The sequence below is a fragment of the Cyprinus carpio genome, chromosome A25, assembly GCF_018340385.1.
Source record: "Cyprinus carpio isolate SPL01 chromosome A25, ASM1834038v1, whole genome shotgun sequence".
Lineage (NCBI taxonomy): Eukaryota > Metazoa > Chordata > Actinopteri > Cypriniformes > Cyprinidae > Cyprinus > Cyprinus carpio.
The window spans coordinates 18,503,358-18,521,464 of record NC_056596.1 but is presented as its reverse complement, the minus strand read 5'-3'; the positions used below and the strand labels follow the sequence as shown (position 1 = coordinate 18,521,464).

General features: G+C 37.1%; 1 protein-coding gene across 1 annotated transcript in view; it reads left to right on the top strand.

Moving 5' to 3' along the window:
* The first annotated feature begins 3,704 nt into the window (after positions 1-3,704).
* Positions 3,705-18,107, top strand: part of LOC109050973 (anoctamin-3-like) — a 61,984-nt gene continuing 47,581 nt past the window's right edge. The window contains exon 1 of the mRNA XM_042715796.1: positions 3,705-4,379. Within this exon, the coding sequence (XP_042571730.1) occupies positions 4,208-4,379 (172 nt within the window). The 5' untranslated portion in view covers positions 3,705-4,207. The remainder of the gene's footprint in view (positions 4,380-18,107) is intronic.

Genomic DNA, 18,107 nt, shown 5'->3' with positions numbered 1-18,107 from the left:
TGAGGTAGATGTCCTGAAGAGGGGAGAGCAGACCCTGAGATGTGCTCAGCTAAGTGCACAACTCTCTGCAGGGCTTTGCAGTCATGACTGGAGCTGTTCCCATACCACACTGATATACACTGAGTCAATACGCTTTATATGGCCCCTGAATAGAAAGTTTTCAGGATTGCTGGTGAGACCCTGACTTTTCTCAGCTGACGCAGATGGTACAGTCTTTGCCTGGCTTTATTAACCTGTGTTTGAATGTGGGTAGTCCAAGTCAGGTCCTCGGAGAACTTTACACCAAGGTACTTGAAGCTGCTCACCCTCTCCACAGGGGTCCCGCTGATCATAAGAGGAGTATAGGGCTGCTGCTGTCTCTTCCTGAAGTCCACAATCAGCTCTTTACTTTTACTCACATTCATAAAGAGACAATTGTCCTGGCACAATGATGTAAGTTTCTCTAGCTCATCCAGGTATGCGGTCTCATTATTGTTGGAAATGAGGCCCAGAATCACAGTATCATCAGCCAATTTGATAATAGATGTGGAGCTGTGGGAAGACACGCAGTCATGTGTGTAGAGAGAGTAGAGCAGGGGACTCAGGACACAGCCCTGTGGGGCTCCTACATTCAGGGTGATGGAGCTGGAGGTGTACTGGCCTACTTTCACCACTTGAGGTCTGCTGGTGAGGAAGTCTTGAATCCAGTCGCAGAGTGAAGAGTTTAGACCGAAGTCTATGAGTTTAGAAGCAAGCTTGATGGGGACTATAGTATTGAAAGCTGAGCTATAGTCGATAAATAGCAGCCTTACATAGTTCCCGTTATTGCCTTCAATGTGCGTGAGAGAAGAGTGCAGGATGTGAGAGATGGCATCTTCAGTGGATCTATTGGGGCGATAGGCAAACTGAAAAGGGTCTTAAGTATCCAGGATGGAGAGGCAAATGTAGTTTATAACCAGTCCCTCAAAGACCTTCATGACTATTGATATGAGGGCAACTGGACGATAGTCATTCAGATGAGGGTTTATTGTTCTTAAGCACAGGGATGATGACAGATTTTTTTAAAGGAGGTGGGAACCACCGAGGTAGCAAGAGACTCGTTAAAGATGGATGTAAACAAACCAGCGAGTTGATCAGCGCAGGACCTCAGAATACGGCCAGAAATCCCATCAGGACCTGCTGCTTTCCTGACATTCACTCACTTTAGAGCCCTCCGAACCTTGTCCTCCGACACGGTGATTACTTGATTATCGCTGCTCTGACTGCTGCTTCCTGACTCCCTGATCAGCAGATTCGCACTGCTTAGATTGTTTTCAAAGTGGCCGTAGAAAGAGTTTAGCTCTTCAGTCAGCGATGGATCTGCTCTTACCTCTGCAGAGGATTTATTTCCAAAGGCACATATGGTCCGTAGTCCCTGCCATATGCGTCAGGAGTCATTTAGCTGGAAATGCGACTCTATTGTTTGGCGGCTCTTTGTGTGTCGGAGAGCATAACGCGTTGCTTTGAACTCGTTCATGTTCCCCGACAAAAGACCGGTGATGTATGCAGCAGTGCATTTGTTTACTGCTGCACGGATTGTTCTGTCCACCCATGGTTTCTGAGAAGGTCCTTATAGTTTTTGTTTCAGTTGCTTGCCTGGCTAGCGTGTTTACAAAGCTTAATGCTACATCCCTGAACTCGCTGAAGTCAGATGAACTTGCTTGGAACATGTCCCAGTCTACATCATCATGTAGCATGGCTACTGAGTGGGCGGACCAGCGCGTCACCACCCTCTGCACCGGGGGATCTTGAACGAGCCTTTGTTTATATTCCGGTGTGAGGAAAATGGCGGCATGGTCCAATGGTCCAATGCCAAAAGCCAGTAGTGAGCGCGCTTTGTAGGCATTCTTAAACTGAGAGTAGCAATGATCCAGTGTATTCGGTCCTCTGGTTGGACAGGGGATTGACCATTATACTGAGACATTCTAATGCTTAAATTAGTGCAGAAAGTTAAAATCATTAGTGTCTTACCTGCTATTGTAATAACCTTTAAAACACATAGGACGCAACAGGAATAAAGTAGCTAACATAACTAATCGAATGCTGCAGAGATTATGTATTTTTGTAGGCTAAAACCTGGAAATGAGTTAGCATTTTTGCACTTCCGGTTTCATCATTCTGGTTAAATGCATGAAAGAGGTCTGTTGTAAACACAAGCTCAAGATATTTTCATGTTTTATTCTAAGACATAAAATACATCACTAATATCGTCTTGTTAATGAAGCTTTTACTTATCCTAGAAAAAGGCAGTTGCCAACAAGTGGCTAAATGGGATTACAGTGGTTCATAAAAATTAGCTGCCAATTCAACATTACTAATCACTTTGGGTCAGTGGTTAATTTTTACTGGCATGACAGGACCTTACTCTATATTAACCACAGATATCATTAAATAAATAAATAAATAAATAAACAGGTGCCACTTGTGCTTTGAGGGGGCACAATTTTAAAATTCATCTTCATGCTTGTCATGTGACATACAGCAGACATGATACCACTGTATAACTGATATAGGCTTATGTCCATCCTACCCAGCCCCCACCCAATAAATCAAACACAGAAAGTTTTAATAGTTTCCACTACAAATTACATTACGAACTATCAACTTTTAACCCTTAAAAAAGTTTTTTTTTGTGTGTGTGTTTTGGGACATATTCCGTTAGCATTTGGGTTTTAACAAGCCACCAATAGAAGGCAACCAATTACCAGTAGAGACCAACAGGGTCCATTACAGTTTCCAGTAAAACCAGTACAAGTCCCATTATAACCAGTAAAACATTACAAATTTCATAATGGTGTCTATAGTTTTTTTTTTTTTTCAGTAGGTTTTTTTTATTTATTTATCTCGATTCTCAAATATGTGTAAGTAAATGCATTTTGCACCTTTATAGATTATGTTAGTTGATCTATAATTCGCGATGGGCAAAGTAGCCTAGTAGTGTATATTCACTTTGCATAAAAATCTGTCTTTTTACTTACCAGATAAGTACCAGATATGGGTGTCATACCATAAAATACTTTTAATACGACTGACTTTGTATTTAATGTGAAATTAATAAAAACATTGTAAGTTACTAATTAGCCATTAACACTTTCATTGTACAAAAAGAGAGCAAAGTACCTCTAAATTATCAAAGAATATTTTCACTTCAGTCCTCTCAAAAACTCTTTGTGGGACTGAACTACCAAATATCCACTGACATAATCCTATGACTGTTTATATTTACATCGGACTGTGTCCTAAAATGGACTGGTAAGCTGCAACTTCAAGGCTTACCACAGAGGTTTTGACATGATTTTTGGCCTGTTTATATTTACATCGGACTGTGTTTATATTGATACATTACTGCTCTGGGGTACATTTCTTGTACACTCTCAGAAAAAAAAGGTAAAAAAAAAAAAAAAAAAAAAATACCTTATATGAAGGTTAGAAATTGATTTGCATTTAAAGAGCGAAATAAGTATTTGATCCCCAAGTAAAACATGACTAAGTACTTGGTGCAGAAACCCTTGTTGGCAAGCACAGAGGTATTTATTTATATATTTATAATCCATTGCTTATCGACATAGCCTTTTTACTATATGCTTTTTACAGTATACATGTTTCCTGCTTCATTCTGTGACAAGAAGCCACATCAGATCACAAAAGGAAGCAGTTGTGGATTTAAAACATTATCTTTTGTTGGACAACACAATCTAACCTTACACCCCTGGTCAAAAATATGCTAAATAAATATCGTTTAAATTGATGGACTAAATTCTCTGACAAAATGGAGCAAATAGCTGGAAATTATGAATATAATTGGTGCATTATTTCCTGGAGATAATGGCATTGACACGTTTCGAGTCATCCGAGTCTCATCATTTCCTTATCTTGTGTCCAAAAACAGAACGGAATGGAACAGAAAGCGTTTGGTGATGTGTTTTTCAAAAAGTTACTGTGTTTAACCTGACAGCGCGTCTTAGAACGCGACGCTATGTCGCGAAGCGTTAGGAATAAAGAGCAGGACGCGACGTAACAGTCGAAGACGTAGCCTACAAGTATATGTGTCCAACAATTCAAAATAACGCAGACGGAACGCAAGATCACGTCCTGTGTGAACGCCCCCCAGAACGCGGGTCATTCCATCGAATCACTGAAGGGTGTCCGTCCATCCTCTTACAGTACGTAACCATGACAACAGCCCCGGATGGTGGAACTCGAGGGTAGCCAGGTGTTGGGTTGCGCAGAGGAGAGACACCTACGCGATCGCTCCATACTTTCCATGTATCCTGCCTTCATCTTCTGCACGCGAGGATCTCTGTCGGGAACCACCATGGTGCATCACTCTGGATCCATACAGTCCTTCAAGCAGCAGAAGGGTCAGTGCGAGCGCTGTTTTTGCGGGTGTTTGTGTGTGATAACGTATTTTGGGTGAAAGTGTGGCTCTGGGCAGCTGTACCTCATGTCCAGGTTTAGAGAAGCTTTCATGATATGCTTAACTTCGTGATGAAGTATTTGGCGCAGACTCGTTTGCTACTGATGCCACTGGAATACGATATCGTTCTCATGAATAGATCACGAGCGAAACAACAGTTTTGCTTATTCGCGTTTAGATCTCATGGATTTGAATGTTAATTGCATAGATGAGTTTTCAAGGCTTTAAAAACATATTTAAATATTAAAATATTATTTTTTATTGTGTAAATATTTTAAATGCTGTTTAATGTATGAATATATTATTTTTGTATTTTTTTGTTGTCTTTGTTTGATCCCATATTTAAATCTGTAAGATTAGAAATTCTTTTTCGATTTATTTTTGATATTAAAACTACTCATCTGTGATGTGCAGCAACAACAACTCTGATGTAACTTAGGGGTTTATACAGATTTATTTTTGTCATTTGAGTTTTAATTGGACTGGATGTTGCTTCGCTCTTGTTGTTCTCATAGCTGCAGTTTTGGTGATTAGTAACATGAACCATAGAATAAAAATAAATAAATAAAATAAATAAAGAGGGCAGTTACTGGTACATCTTGACTCAGGGTTATGGGAAAACACTTTCCATTGATCTCCCTTCATCTCGTTTAATGGGGTCGCCACACACACTAAGTGGTCTTCTGCCTATTAAACCACAATGTGCTGAAAATCGCTGCTCTCAGGGTGATTCTGACTGAATTGATGATTTGATTACAGTGAAATGGAAAAGAAAGAGCCAGATTTACAGGTTTTAGGAGCTTGCCATGGGAAGAAAAGGACAGCAACTTTCATGCACTGTTGCGAAATTAGAGGGATATGTTACACTTTGTTTTGATAAAGTGCTTTGTTCCTTGTATTGAAGATATTAGATACAGTAACACAAACAGATATGATTACTCTTCTCAGGACGTGGTCAGTGTAAAGAAAAGCACTTGAGGAAATAGCTCTATAAAATCTCATTACTAGTACTATACAGCATGCTTTTATGGAGACTGAAATGGAGATTGAAACAGGTAAAAGATGCATTGTCACTTAGTAACTAGCAGTCTATGTATTTGTGCGTGGATTATTCACAGAACTCTCATCTCATTAAGCAGATCTAGCCTACTTTTGCATCAATCTTCTGCAGCAGTTTAGTTTAGAAATCCAAAACCCATCCAGAACACTTCCTTGTTCCTGTCTCCTGCAGCCATTTAACAGTGGGCCATACAATAATAAACATCAAAACATTCTTGAATATTTCAATTATAACAATACATATGGTGATACATATTTGTTTTATGGAAAATCAATTCATAAAAAATAATAAAAATAATAATAAAACAATGACAACAACAACAGCAACATTAATAATAATAATGAAAGTTTTTATTTGAAAATGTAGCCTTATCACGCATTTAAAAAAAGATTTTAGTATAATAATAATAATAATAATAATAATAATAATAATAATAATAATAATAATAATAGGAATTATTAGAATTATTATTATTATTATTATTTATTTATTTGTATTTTATTTATAAAATGTAATAATAATAATGTTTTATTTTATGTTATTTTATGCTTAAATAAATATAATATATAATTACATAAAAGCATGGATAATCCAGATATTACGCAGTAGTTCCTGAGGTAATTCACTCAACCTGATTACTTTTCTGCAGGTTTGCTGACAGCAGAAAAGTGCTATTGGGAAAGATTTGCAAGGACAGTAATAGTAGCTAAGGGGGCCAGAACCAAAAAGAGAGTCCGTTCCACACCTATGAGGTCACACTTTATTATCAAACTTGTCCTCATTTTATCTCTGAATGTTACGTGATTGGACTGAATAACTCCAGTGTGATGCCATTTCTTGTGCCACAGTAAATTACACATTTCCCCTTTAAGCATGTATTTATAGTGCCACTTTGCACTACCTACTGTAGACGTGACTCAGTCACGGTCATCAGCTATCGATCTAAGAGCGGATATGCAGATTATTGTAACCATTAGAGGCTCTTTAATGACTCTCAGTTAATTATTTAGGACTCATGCATCATGCCAGGACAGAGGTAAGGTAGGGGCATCTAGCGCACATTCATGTGCAATTTCTGTTTATTAAAGTAAGCAGATGCTTTTTTTATTATTACACTTGCAGTCACTCTGGAAGAATGCCTCGCAATCCGTGAAGTTGTGACAAATGTCAGAACAGGTGTCAGAGAGTGATTAAAAGCATACCTCACTGCTTACCTACCATTGCTGGAAAAATAAAATAGAAATTCATGACTCTGCTCTGAAACAATAGTCATTTTGTCGCACAACCATCATTTGAACTACGTAAATTCAATAATATGAAATCTGAGTCGTCATTGACGTCGTCATGCGTGGTTGAATAATAATTTCAGCAAATTAACTAGTTTTAGGTTGAATAAACATTAGATTATTGCTGCAAATAATGAACATGTCATCTGAGGATTACTTAGCTAGTTTGTTCTCTTTTGTTATGATACAGTCGCAGTTTCCCTCTTAAGTCATACTCTGAGATTTTAGAGCACATACAAACATGTGCACTTAGAAGCATAATCTATTAAAGTCCACATGTCATACTAACGAGAAACTAGATCGAGAGCTGACGTTCCAATCACAAAAGTTTGTGAGACTGTTTGCGAGTGTTCACTGGAACTGTGGTTTTCAGAAACACTGATTTGTTGAACTGTGTTGGTAATGATAGAGTTTGCGATCTTAGTTTGTTTAAATACTTTTTGTAAAATGCACCCACGGTTGTGTGGCTGCAGCTGGTCTGTGACGCGTTATCAGTGAGTCGTGCAATTAAACAGCACTGTTCGGTTTTGTCCAGTATGTCACACAGAGATTGGTGGGGATTGTGCAGGTCAATTGAGATTTGGGGTGTTTGGTTTCCCAGTAACTTAAAACTACATAAAAAATGTACTGTGTGACTTAAGGAAGAGCAAATTTGACTTGCAGATTAACAATTAAATAAACAATCTATTAACACATTTCACACGTCAAAACATCATACAGTACTTGCAAATCCATTGGTTTTCTCCAGTGTTTTACCACCTCAAGAAGTTTTCGTTATAAATATACCTCATTGTCATGTTCTAGCCTTGTTGCATTTATCTTTATGCCCTTAATGTTGTGTAAGTTTTCCCCCATGGTGTCGGAAATGGTAGCAAATATCGATATTTTTCAAGGTATCGTAAAAATTTTTGAAATTTCAGTTACACTTTATTTTGTCCTTGTTATGGTGTAATTATGTAATTAAGTACTGAGTAATATTAATTATTTACATGTACTTACTATATGGTAGGGTTAGGATTAGGGTTTGTCTTAGGGTTACTTGCATGTAATTATGCATAATTAATTGTTATTGTAATAGTAAGTACATGTAACGTGTAACAAGTGCTTAATTATCAACTATTAATGCTTAATTTTGTGCTTAGTATTACTTGCAATTTCTTTGTAATTTTGTGAAATTTACTAACAGTAAAAATATTTTCTTGACCAATTTGTTTTCCTGTGTACTTTTATTAACTGGTAAAAATGATTAGCCTGCATTCATGCCCCTTTCGCATACAGTAGTATGTGTAAAAAAACAACAACCTGTCCTCCAACTAATACGCTCGTATAGGTCGTTTGTCCAAATCCCTGAAATACGACCCATCAGAGCGTATACTACAATTGCGCCCCTACCGGCAAAAGGTCGTTTTCATATTAATGTTTTGTACTCTTTTTATTTGCACTGTGATTTGCGTTTCGTGTAGCTCATTTGGTAGATTATTGCGTTATACCTTGATATGCAATCATGCTATCATCGGTTCGATCCCAGAGAACGGACGTGCACGTAAAATGTATATGCTCAATAAATCATAATTTAGCATGATTTCTGTGAGGGTTAGGTTTAGGGGGTGGGGTTAGGTGTGGTCATTCGAACAAATAAGCCACTTAGTAAAATATGTACGAATTACTGTGAGATTGGTGTAAAAAGTCCACACATTGCATTTAAGTAAACATGTGTTTTGATTGGTAATGACGTTATACGTCATTTCATGACGACAGACGCAACGCGATACTGTCATTATTTTTACGCCCGCTAGAGGTTGCTTAACTTTAAAACGTAAATATAGGTCGTAATAAGGTGCTTGCACAAACGACCTATATGGTCGTTTTTTGTTGGAGGACAGGCTCAAAAAAAAAGTCTTAATGGTCAAATTTCATTCAAAAGAATTCCAGATGTTGTAAAAACAACACAACTTGGTCTTTAGGTGGTCTCAGGCTGGCCAAGCTGAGAAAACTGCCAACAGACCAGACTGACCGAACCTAGGATCCCAGCAAACTAGTGTTGGCTCATTTAAACCTTTCAACAGATTTTGCTGACAGCAGTGATATTCCAATTCTGCAGCAAAGAATGGCCCTGAAGCTTCCACAGATGCCTGACTAAAACCCAAATATCCACCGACCCCAGAACCTCACCTGTCTCAAGTGTTTAATGACAAAATAACTACAGCAGGAAACTGGCATACTAGCTCCTCCTATCTCTCTCTCTCTTTCTTGTTGTGTTCTTGTTCATGTTTTGGGGGTTTTCTCCAAAAAAACATCACATCAGTTCAATGAAAAGAGGATTTTGCCTGAACAGTGCATGCCCTTGATATAAGAGTGAAGTGTGGAGACTGCAGAGGAAGAAACATCCCAGTTAGGGAAGGTGAGATGTGATGGGAATAGAGAGAAAGAGACTCTTTGATGTTTAGGCCTCTGCAGAAGACTGGGTTTTATATTCAGTTATGTCCACATCAAGCTGTGAAAATGCAGCAGACTCCTTCACTGGCATACAGTGTATCTTATCACATTATCACACAAATATGCAGTGCCAGGGTAATGCATATTGAGCATTGTGTTCTTTGCAAATTTTACCATTTGAGTGTTAATAATGGATATTTCACTAATTAATGCTCTCATAATACCATAAATAATGAAAATCTGTATTTTAGCATTTAGGCTAATCTTGAAAGCGTGAGATGAATTCTCGGCTAATGATAACTGCAGGAAGTGTGACAGACGGCTGAGGATGGGGTTTATTATTTACCACGTAAAACTGAAGTGGACTTGAAAATATGCTCTCAAATTCATTTTAGGTTCAGGGCCAGATTAAATTACAGCAAAATCCACTGAAATTGGATACATTTAAAAACATATTTTTTGCTATGTTTTGGGGCATTTTTGCTCAGCGAAAATTGAGCTTTTTGAAAATGTTTAGTCATGTGATCCATTCAATCAAGATTGCGGGCCAATGTTATCCACTTTTTTAGTGTTGTTAAAGGCAAATGTTACATTGTACAATCTTCATATTACATTCTGACAGAAAATGTTTTCACAGTTCCTATTCTGTGGCAAAACTTGAGATCAGTAGTGTGTTAAATCATACATGGAATGGCAATTTTGTGTGCAACCTGGACACATCAATGAGTAATGAGATATTTTGATAATGCAATTGTGCCAGAAAAAAAAAGGTGAGCTTTTATCAAGTTTCATGCGTGTGCAATAAGATTATTGTGGATGGAGAGCGTTTGCAAACAAATTGGAAACTGAAATGAGGGAATATTAACCAAACAGCCAGAAAAGGGGGAAACCACACACTACTCTATAACTTAAAATTAACCTAAAATTAAACATCAACACTGGTTTTAGGCTTATAAAAGAACTGCATGACTAATTTTAATTACATGCCCGCTTCTCAGTTAGAATCCAACAGAACTGAATCGACACTTCCAGCACAATTTTATCAATACCTCACCAGTGCTTAAACATGACAATAAGAGTCAGGCAGACACATGTCATACAGCCTTATACAGTAGATGTTTGATATCAAAACTCTTCAGCCACAGACCTTGCAAACTTTGTCAAATTCAGAGTCTAGTTCCTTCTCAGAAGCACTCATACTGTACAAACAGACCGGTAAGACTTGACTTAGAGCGCTTTCACTACTTTCTCATTTGGAGCATTTGTTTCAGAACCTGGCACATCTTCCCGTTAGTTTGGTTCATTTAGACATTTGTGAGCACAGCAATCGAGTGTGGGTCTGCACCAAAACAATCAGTCTGGGAATGCCTAAATGAGGGGGTCTTGAACCCAATTGAAAACAAACTCTGATTCGGTTCGGTTGCAGTGAAAATACAATCCAACCCAACAGATCAACAAACCAAGCTGTACCCTAATTCATAATGGAAATGCATTATGTAAAAAACAGAAGTGTCTGTTTCTGTGGGTGAGCACATTAGTAATCGTAATTTAAAAGCAAAGAGATATATACATATTTGCAGTGTTGGAGAAAGTTATATTTAAAAGCATTATAATATTACATTATTCCCTAAAAAAGGTAACTAAATGTGTTACTTATGGAAAGTAGTGCGTTGTGTTACTTTTGCGTTACTTTTTCTCATCTGGGCTGTGCTTGCTTGCTTGCTTGCTTGCTTTTAGAATAAAAATGTTCTATTTGGGCAAATGTAAAAGTCCTTTCACACCAAAAGTGAAATGAATAAGTCTCATGCTGAATCAAATGTAAATTCACGTCTCTGTACAGTTGAGGGTGCAGCTTAAACAAAACTTCAGATGTGCTGCTGTTCTGGATTGCATGAAGAAAAGGACGCAGGCAAAGAAAGTTCAACACTCTTCAGCAATAAAAAAAAGTTAAATGTTATGTTTATCTTAAGTAATTTTTCTCATTAGTATAGTTAAATTGGATCATCAAAGGTAATCAGCAAAGACACTGGGTAATATAATGAGATTAAATACACAAAGGATTTTTGTTATGTAACACATTTATTAATATTTAATTATTATAGGTTTGTATTTCACTGTTTTTATTCATTTTGAGGAATGCTGAATCTGTTTTTGTTTAAGTGAGATGATAAATGCATGTTCATATTTTGTCCAAAACTAACATCATGTTCACACAGCGCACACAACGCCTCTGAACTCACTCCTGATTTCTCTCAAAATGAGGACAGGAGAGCTGCCAGTCAATAAATGGGAAAACAAAGTAACTGGCATTACTTATTTAAAAAAGTAACTTTTCAATTAAAAAGTAATGCACTACTTTACTAGTTACTTGAAAAAAGTAATCAGATTACATTACTTGCATTACTTGTAATGTGTTACCTCTAACACTGATTGTAACATTTCAGTTCCCTGTTCTGGAACAAAGTGAACAATCTACTGGTGAAAAATGGCCTTAGTTTCCCAGTGGACTGATACAAATGTATATCCTGACTCCAGAAAGAGTCCGTAAGACTCTTTTAAGAGCTATATATATCTGACAGCACATCACAAAGTGAATGTGCCGTTTCTGGGTTATATTAAGCACATTCTGATGAAAGCTGGACTATTGAAACCTAAACAGATGAAACCGACAAACAGCCAGAACTAGAGACCTACACACTTTCATTCAAGAGGAGCCACATATAGCAGAGACATGAGCAATGTGATAAGAAGAAGAAATTAGATCTACTGTAAGACTAACCTGTGCCAAATAACCAACATTTCTCAGCTGCTGCCATGAGACACTTAATAGCTACTGTACTGACATCTTTAAACCATTGAAGACTCAGTGGAGCACCAAAATCAATTCCAACCAGCACAATAACCCAAAGCAATAAACTGATATATGCCTCCACAGCGGTGATAATTTATATTCCTCACTCCAGCATCAAGCAACAACATCAGAAACCTCCTTGGAAACAAACACTGGAAGCCATAATAAAGATTTCACTGTTAAAGAAACCATGCCATATGGATAAACAAACTGCTAGATGATTTCTCTCCAGAAATTTGTAATTGAAAAGCAAGCAGTTTGTTAACATGGGATTCTGGCTGTGTGGCTGTGATCTATTGCCGTCACAAACAGATTTGCCAGACACGAGGACTTCCTGCGACATGGGCGACTCTCCAGTAACTCGAGTTAGTAGGAGGCTGACAATATCAACGTCTCTGTGCTTGGCTGTATATGCTCAAGCTATATGCAAGATGCAATAGACAGGACAGGTGAGTTGTTAAACTAGGTATAGGTTGATAAAAAGAGAGGGCCCACTTTCAGGGAGACGTGGCTTCCTCCACGGGGGAGCTGTGAATTTATCTTTCTCTTTGTCAAAGAAAGGGTGTGTGTGTGTGTGTGTGTGTGTGTGTGTGTGTGTGTGTGTGTGTGTGTGTGTGTGTGTGTGTGTGTTGCACAACATCCCATGAGCCACAGACTTGCCACCTGTCATGTTACATAACGCACAGATGGGGAAGAGTATTGCTGTAGATCACGGACCCTCAGACAGACCAATAGACTTTTATTTAAAACAACAACCTGTGAATGTCAATCAGAAATGTGTTGCCTTTTAATAAATGAGTGAATGAATGAATGAATTCGTTTTCATGGCTGAAAAATGTATGCAAAAAATTTTGGAAATGTCAAGGAAATTTCTATTCCGAACTGTGTGACCTCAAACTACAGTAAAAGTCGTGGGAATGCCAGGATTAATACAGACATTGATTATCTGACCTTGTTAACAGGTTATTTTGTGATAAAAACAAAGTGTAAATCGTTTCTGCAAAAATAAATAAATAAATAAATCTTTGTATCCAGGGAATTTAAAAGTATTTAAGTTTCAGCCTTTCGGAACTATTTTATGTTAACTTGTTCGCCTTTGACTATAATACTGTATCATATTTTTATGTACCTTTTTAATACATTTTCTCTGCAAAACATCTTGAAGAGCTACCTGTAAAGGTGCTATAAAAATTAAGTTTATTACCATGTATCAAAGCAGCTCTGCCCATTCAGTGTTACCAATGTTAAAAATAAATAAAAATAACCTAGAAATGGTAGCACTCATATTAACCAACAAATTGTCACACACTTTTGACAGCATTTGTAATGAAATAATGTTACTAAGCTGTTTGAAATTGTTTTAAGTGCTATTCATTTTTTCATTATTAACTATGTCTATTTAGCAAGAATTTCCATTTGATGGCAAGGGAATACACAAGAGTAGATATTCAGTTTGTATGTTTATGTCCAGGGGACACTATGACATTGTTTGACATTTGAAGAGAGTAGAGTGATGGATACTGTAATCTCCTGTCTTTATGTTTCAGTGCGTCACTGACTGGATTGTGTGTAATTCTGTGCTGAACACAGTTAAGCTCTGGAAAAGTGCCATCTGCTACTAACTTAAGGCCCAGTGTGATTGAAATAGAGGGATTTCCGTTCTGAGGATCATAAAAACAATAGTCATATGAAAAACACGTTTTGGTAGTTTGACACATTTTTAATGGAATAGTTGACCAAGAAATTAAAAACAAAAAATTTACTCTCCCTCGGGCCATTCAAGTTGTAGAGGAGTTTGTTTCTTCATCAGATATTTGTAGAAATGTAGCATTCCATCACTGTCTCACAAGTGGATCCTCTGCAGTCATTGGGTGCCATCAGAATCCAAACGGCTGATAAAAACATCACAAGTAATCCACACCACTCCTAACATCCCGTGAAGTGAAAAGCCTGTTGTTTGTAAGAAACAAATCTATTGTTAAGATGTTTTTGACTTCAAACTGTGCATCCGGCTAAAATACAAGTTCATAATCCATAAGAACACTTCTTCCAGTGAAAAATCCCATCCCCTGTTATCCTCTCACATCAAAATCCACCCACATTTTCTGTTTTCTGCTTATAAATGGTGCTTGATTTGTGCATATTTCTCCTGATTCAGATGAGATTACTTTTTCACTGGAGAAAGCAAATGCTGGACTGGAGTAATGTGGATTGTTTGTGTATTACTGTGATGTTTTTATGAGCTGTTTGGACTGTCATTCTGACGGCACCCATTCACTGCAGAGGATCCATTGGTGAGCAAGTGATGCAATGCTACATTTCTCCAAATCTGATGAAGACACAAACTCATCTTCATCTTGTTTGACCTGAGGATGTGTAAATTCTCAACAAATATTAATTTTTAGATTAACTATTCCGTTATACTCCATTTTATTCCATAACAAAGTATTAAGACCAAAGTTACAGTCCAGACCGATGGAAATTGAATTTATCAAACTCACAAATAATTAATTTAGGCTGCCTTGCACTTTGCTAACAGTATCACAGAGTCAGTCTAGCTGCTGTAAATCACGTGCATTTGAAAAAGCCTCATTCAAGCTCCTATAAATCCAGCCCCATCTGATCGTCAGCCAGCAGCCCCTTAACGTCCCGTAAAGACTGGCTCTGAGAGGGGTGTAGAGTTACCCAGCCCACTCTGCCTCTCTGATCTATAAAAAGCATCTGTTAGTGGGGCAGGGCGATGTAAACTCCTGTGTGTCGAGAGCGGTAGGGAACCAGAGATAAATTATGCAAGGTTTTCAGAAAGGAAAGACGGGCAAACCCATTGACCTCATTTCCTTCACTCTGTTCACTCTGTCATTTCTCTCAAGCAAGGAAAGATCTTTACTTCAACTTGCATTTTATATATATATATATATTCCTAAATACTTATTTTGTTCTGTAACTATCATCTGCTTTTCAGATAGCAGTGCATCTCTCTTTTTCCTTTTTTGGTTATAGTAGAATAAAAATAATGCCCTCATTCGTGGTCTAGCCATATTCTAGGTCTTAACTCGGCACTACATGCATTATATAAACACTAATCCAGCTACATTTGTTGAATTTACTCAACAGCTGTCCTCACATGACATTTGGCTGAATTTCATAAAGCCTGTCAATATCATCGTTGGGTCACTGAATGGGCTGAAATGATATCTGTGTTATATATCAAGTCATCTTTATTTATATAGCGCTTTATACAATACAGACTGTGCCAAAGATTGTGTGATATATGTGCTTGTGTGTATGTGTTGAATATATATATATATAAATCATCATATATTAAAAGCAGTACACCATATACTACACATGTATGCATGCTACGATACACTTTTGTACCTTTTAGTACTAACATGTTCATTTAAGGTACCAATATGGACGCTGTAGGTACATACTGTAGGTGTACCATTTAAAACGGTACTGCCACAGTGACAGCTTTTGTGCCTTTTGTTTCTGAGATTGCATGTAAAAAATGCAGGTTTACATATTCAGAATAGAACACTAGTGAACACTGCATAGTATACACTATTTATTACAGATAACACATATAGGAAATGTTAATCTCAGTCAAGGTTGATATTAGTTCCTGTTCATTTGTCACAATTCAAAATGGAAGCACATTGCATTGTGGGATACATTATTTGCATTATGTGACAGTATTCAAGCTGTATTCTCTGAGGTATACTACACATTTTGGCAAATACAGTCATTTCTTATAATATGCAATGGTGCAGCTGAGAACTTTTGCAGTCAGTGGATCTGTTTAAAATGCAGCAAAAAGTTCAACTGTGAGTCATCTTGAGATAATCATATACAGTATAATTATCTAGGGTCATAACTTGCCTGCGTAGAAACTATTTTGAAATGTATAATGGTGTATGAAAAGTAAGTAAGCCAAAATCACGTAATTAATTTATTGTCATTATTATTATATATTTTTTAAACACATACATAGCTGCATGAAATACACCATGTAGCCTTTCACAGTGTGTTGTTTAAAAATGGAAATTGAAAGCTGGAATGATACGTAAAACAGCACACAGCTGTACTTGGATTACAGGCAACGAGACTCTTGATTTGTTTAGAGTACCTCTTTATCTTTATTATTGTGGTGAAAGGCAGGTTTAAAGTTGAGAATCGACTGTCCAGGTGGGACACGTGTGTGAGCGTGCAGCAGGAACACACTCTCACACACACACACACACACACTGATAATCTCACTCAATCACAAGGTCCTATTGGCTTTGCCTCCGTGGATAAATCCAGGATTGCAGATTTTTCGCCCCTGACACAGCAAGCATGGTGCTGCACGAACAGTAGTGTTTGTTTTCTATGGGAAAATTTGTTATGTCAATTCTATTTCTCACGTTTTCAATTGGTGGTGGAGATGTGCCTGATAAGATTACACAGAACAGCAGCACTAACAGACTGCACTGAATCTCTTTTCCTCCTTCCCTCTGAATTAATGCCTTTCTGTAATATTTTTGTAAATGAATGTTTATTGCATTATTTCAGTTTTGTGTGTTACCATGATTGTAACACACCAGTATGAGCTCAGAGCTAGATTAAAATCTGGACCAAACAGGCTTTTATATAGTTATATTTTTATATAAACCTATACAATGAGTTAATGAGAACCACCTGCTCCCACAACAGCATACAACAGCATTTGTTATTATTATTATTATTATTATTATTATTATTATTATTATTATTATTATTATTATTATTATTTACAGGGGCTGTCAAAGATTTATTATGCAACTTTTATTCTTCAATATTAGTTCAATATTAGGAAATGAACTAAACTATATAACATTAGGAATTACAGCATCGTAGAAAGAATACTAATGTTTAATGAGTGTTTTTATATGTTTTTATGTGATATCATCATGGCACATGCTGCCCATAGCACCATCTGCTCTTCTCTTGCACAGAAATCTCCAAACCAAGATAAAGCAGTGGAGATAATTAGTCTGCATTTAGATGATTGGAGGTCTTATTTTCTCTGCCTGTGGGGGGCTCTGGTTATTGTGGAGCGTGATGAATCTGGGCAATGGTGATGCATCTCTACAGACAGTATGGAGATATTACACACATTTTGATGAGAGAGACACACATTTCAGCAGAAAATGTGTGTAAATGAGAAATCGAAATTTTACTATGCAACAGTCGTACCCACTAGGCATTTGTGGAGGGAATATGCATTCACACAAGCCTGTCTGAATAAAACCTTCAGTTAAGAAGTACAGTATGTCAGAGTGTTGTGAAAAAAAAAGAAGAAAAAAAAAAAAAAAAAACCTTGTTTATGAGCCTTAGAGGGCATCTCCCTCAAATTTTACATTTATGATATGTTTCTTAATTTGTCAGACACTTGTATCCAAAAATGACTTACTGTATTCAATCATAAGTGTGAAGCATAATTTCATAAATTACCAATTTGAAATGCTTTACAGAGGCACATAAATAGTGGTCCACTTGACTAATTCATTTCTAGTGAGATGTTAGCATGTTGTTGCTTACTTAGATACAATTTCATATTAAATAAGAGTTCATCACGTATTAACATTTGCTTTGCCTCATCCATCTTCTTGGATTTATTTGTGTTCACTAAAATCTGGAATTGCCAAAGGATATCTTCCGTTCCGCCTCAAAACTCGTCTAAAATGAGGTACACTGAAGAAAAGCATAAATGCTTCTCCTGTAAGTTCTGTATAAATCTCAGTCTTAACCAGGAGTTATACAGAATTTCACACCGTAGACTAATTTTAAAAGGGGCTTAGCACTGTTTTAACCCTTGGTTATGAAACCCTGGTAGAGAGCAGGCTTAACATACTGCTGTGCAAAATAAATGCAGTGGGAAACAATGCTGGGTTTGAACGTTATGTTGAGTTGTTTTGTAACAAACAATCAATCATAAACTGCCTCAGTGCTTACCTCATTAAATATTCATGTGTTTTGCACAATCTCAGAAACTTTCATGCTGTGTTCAGTCTATGT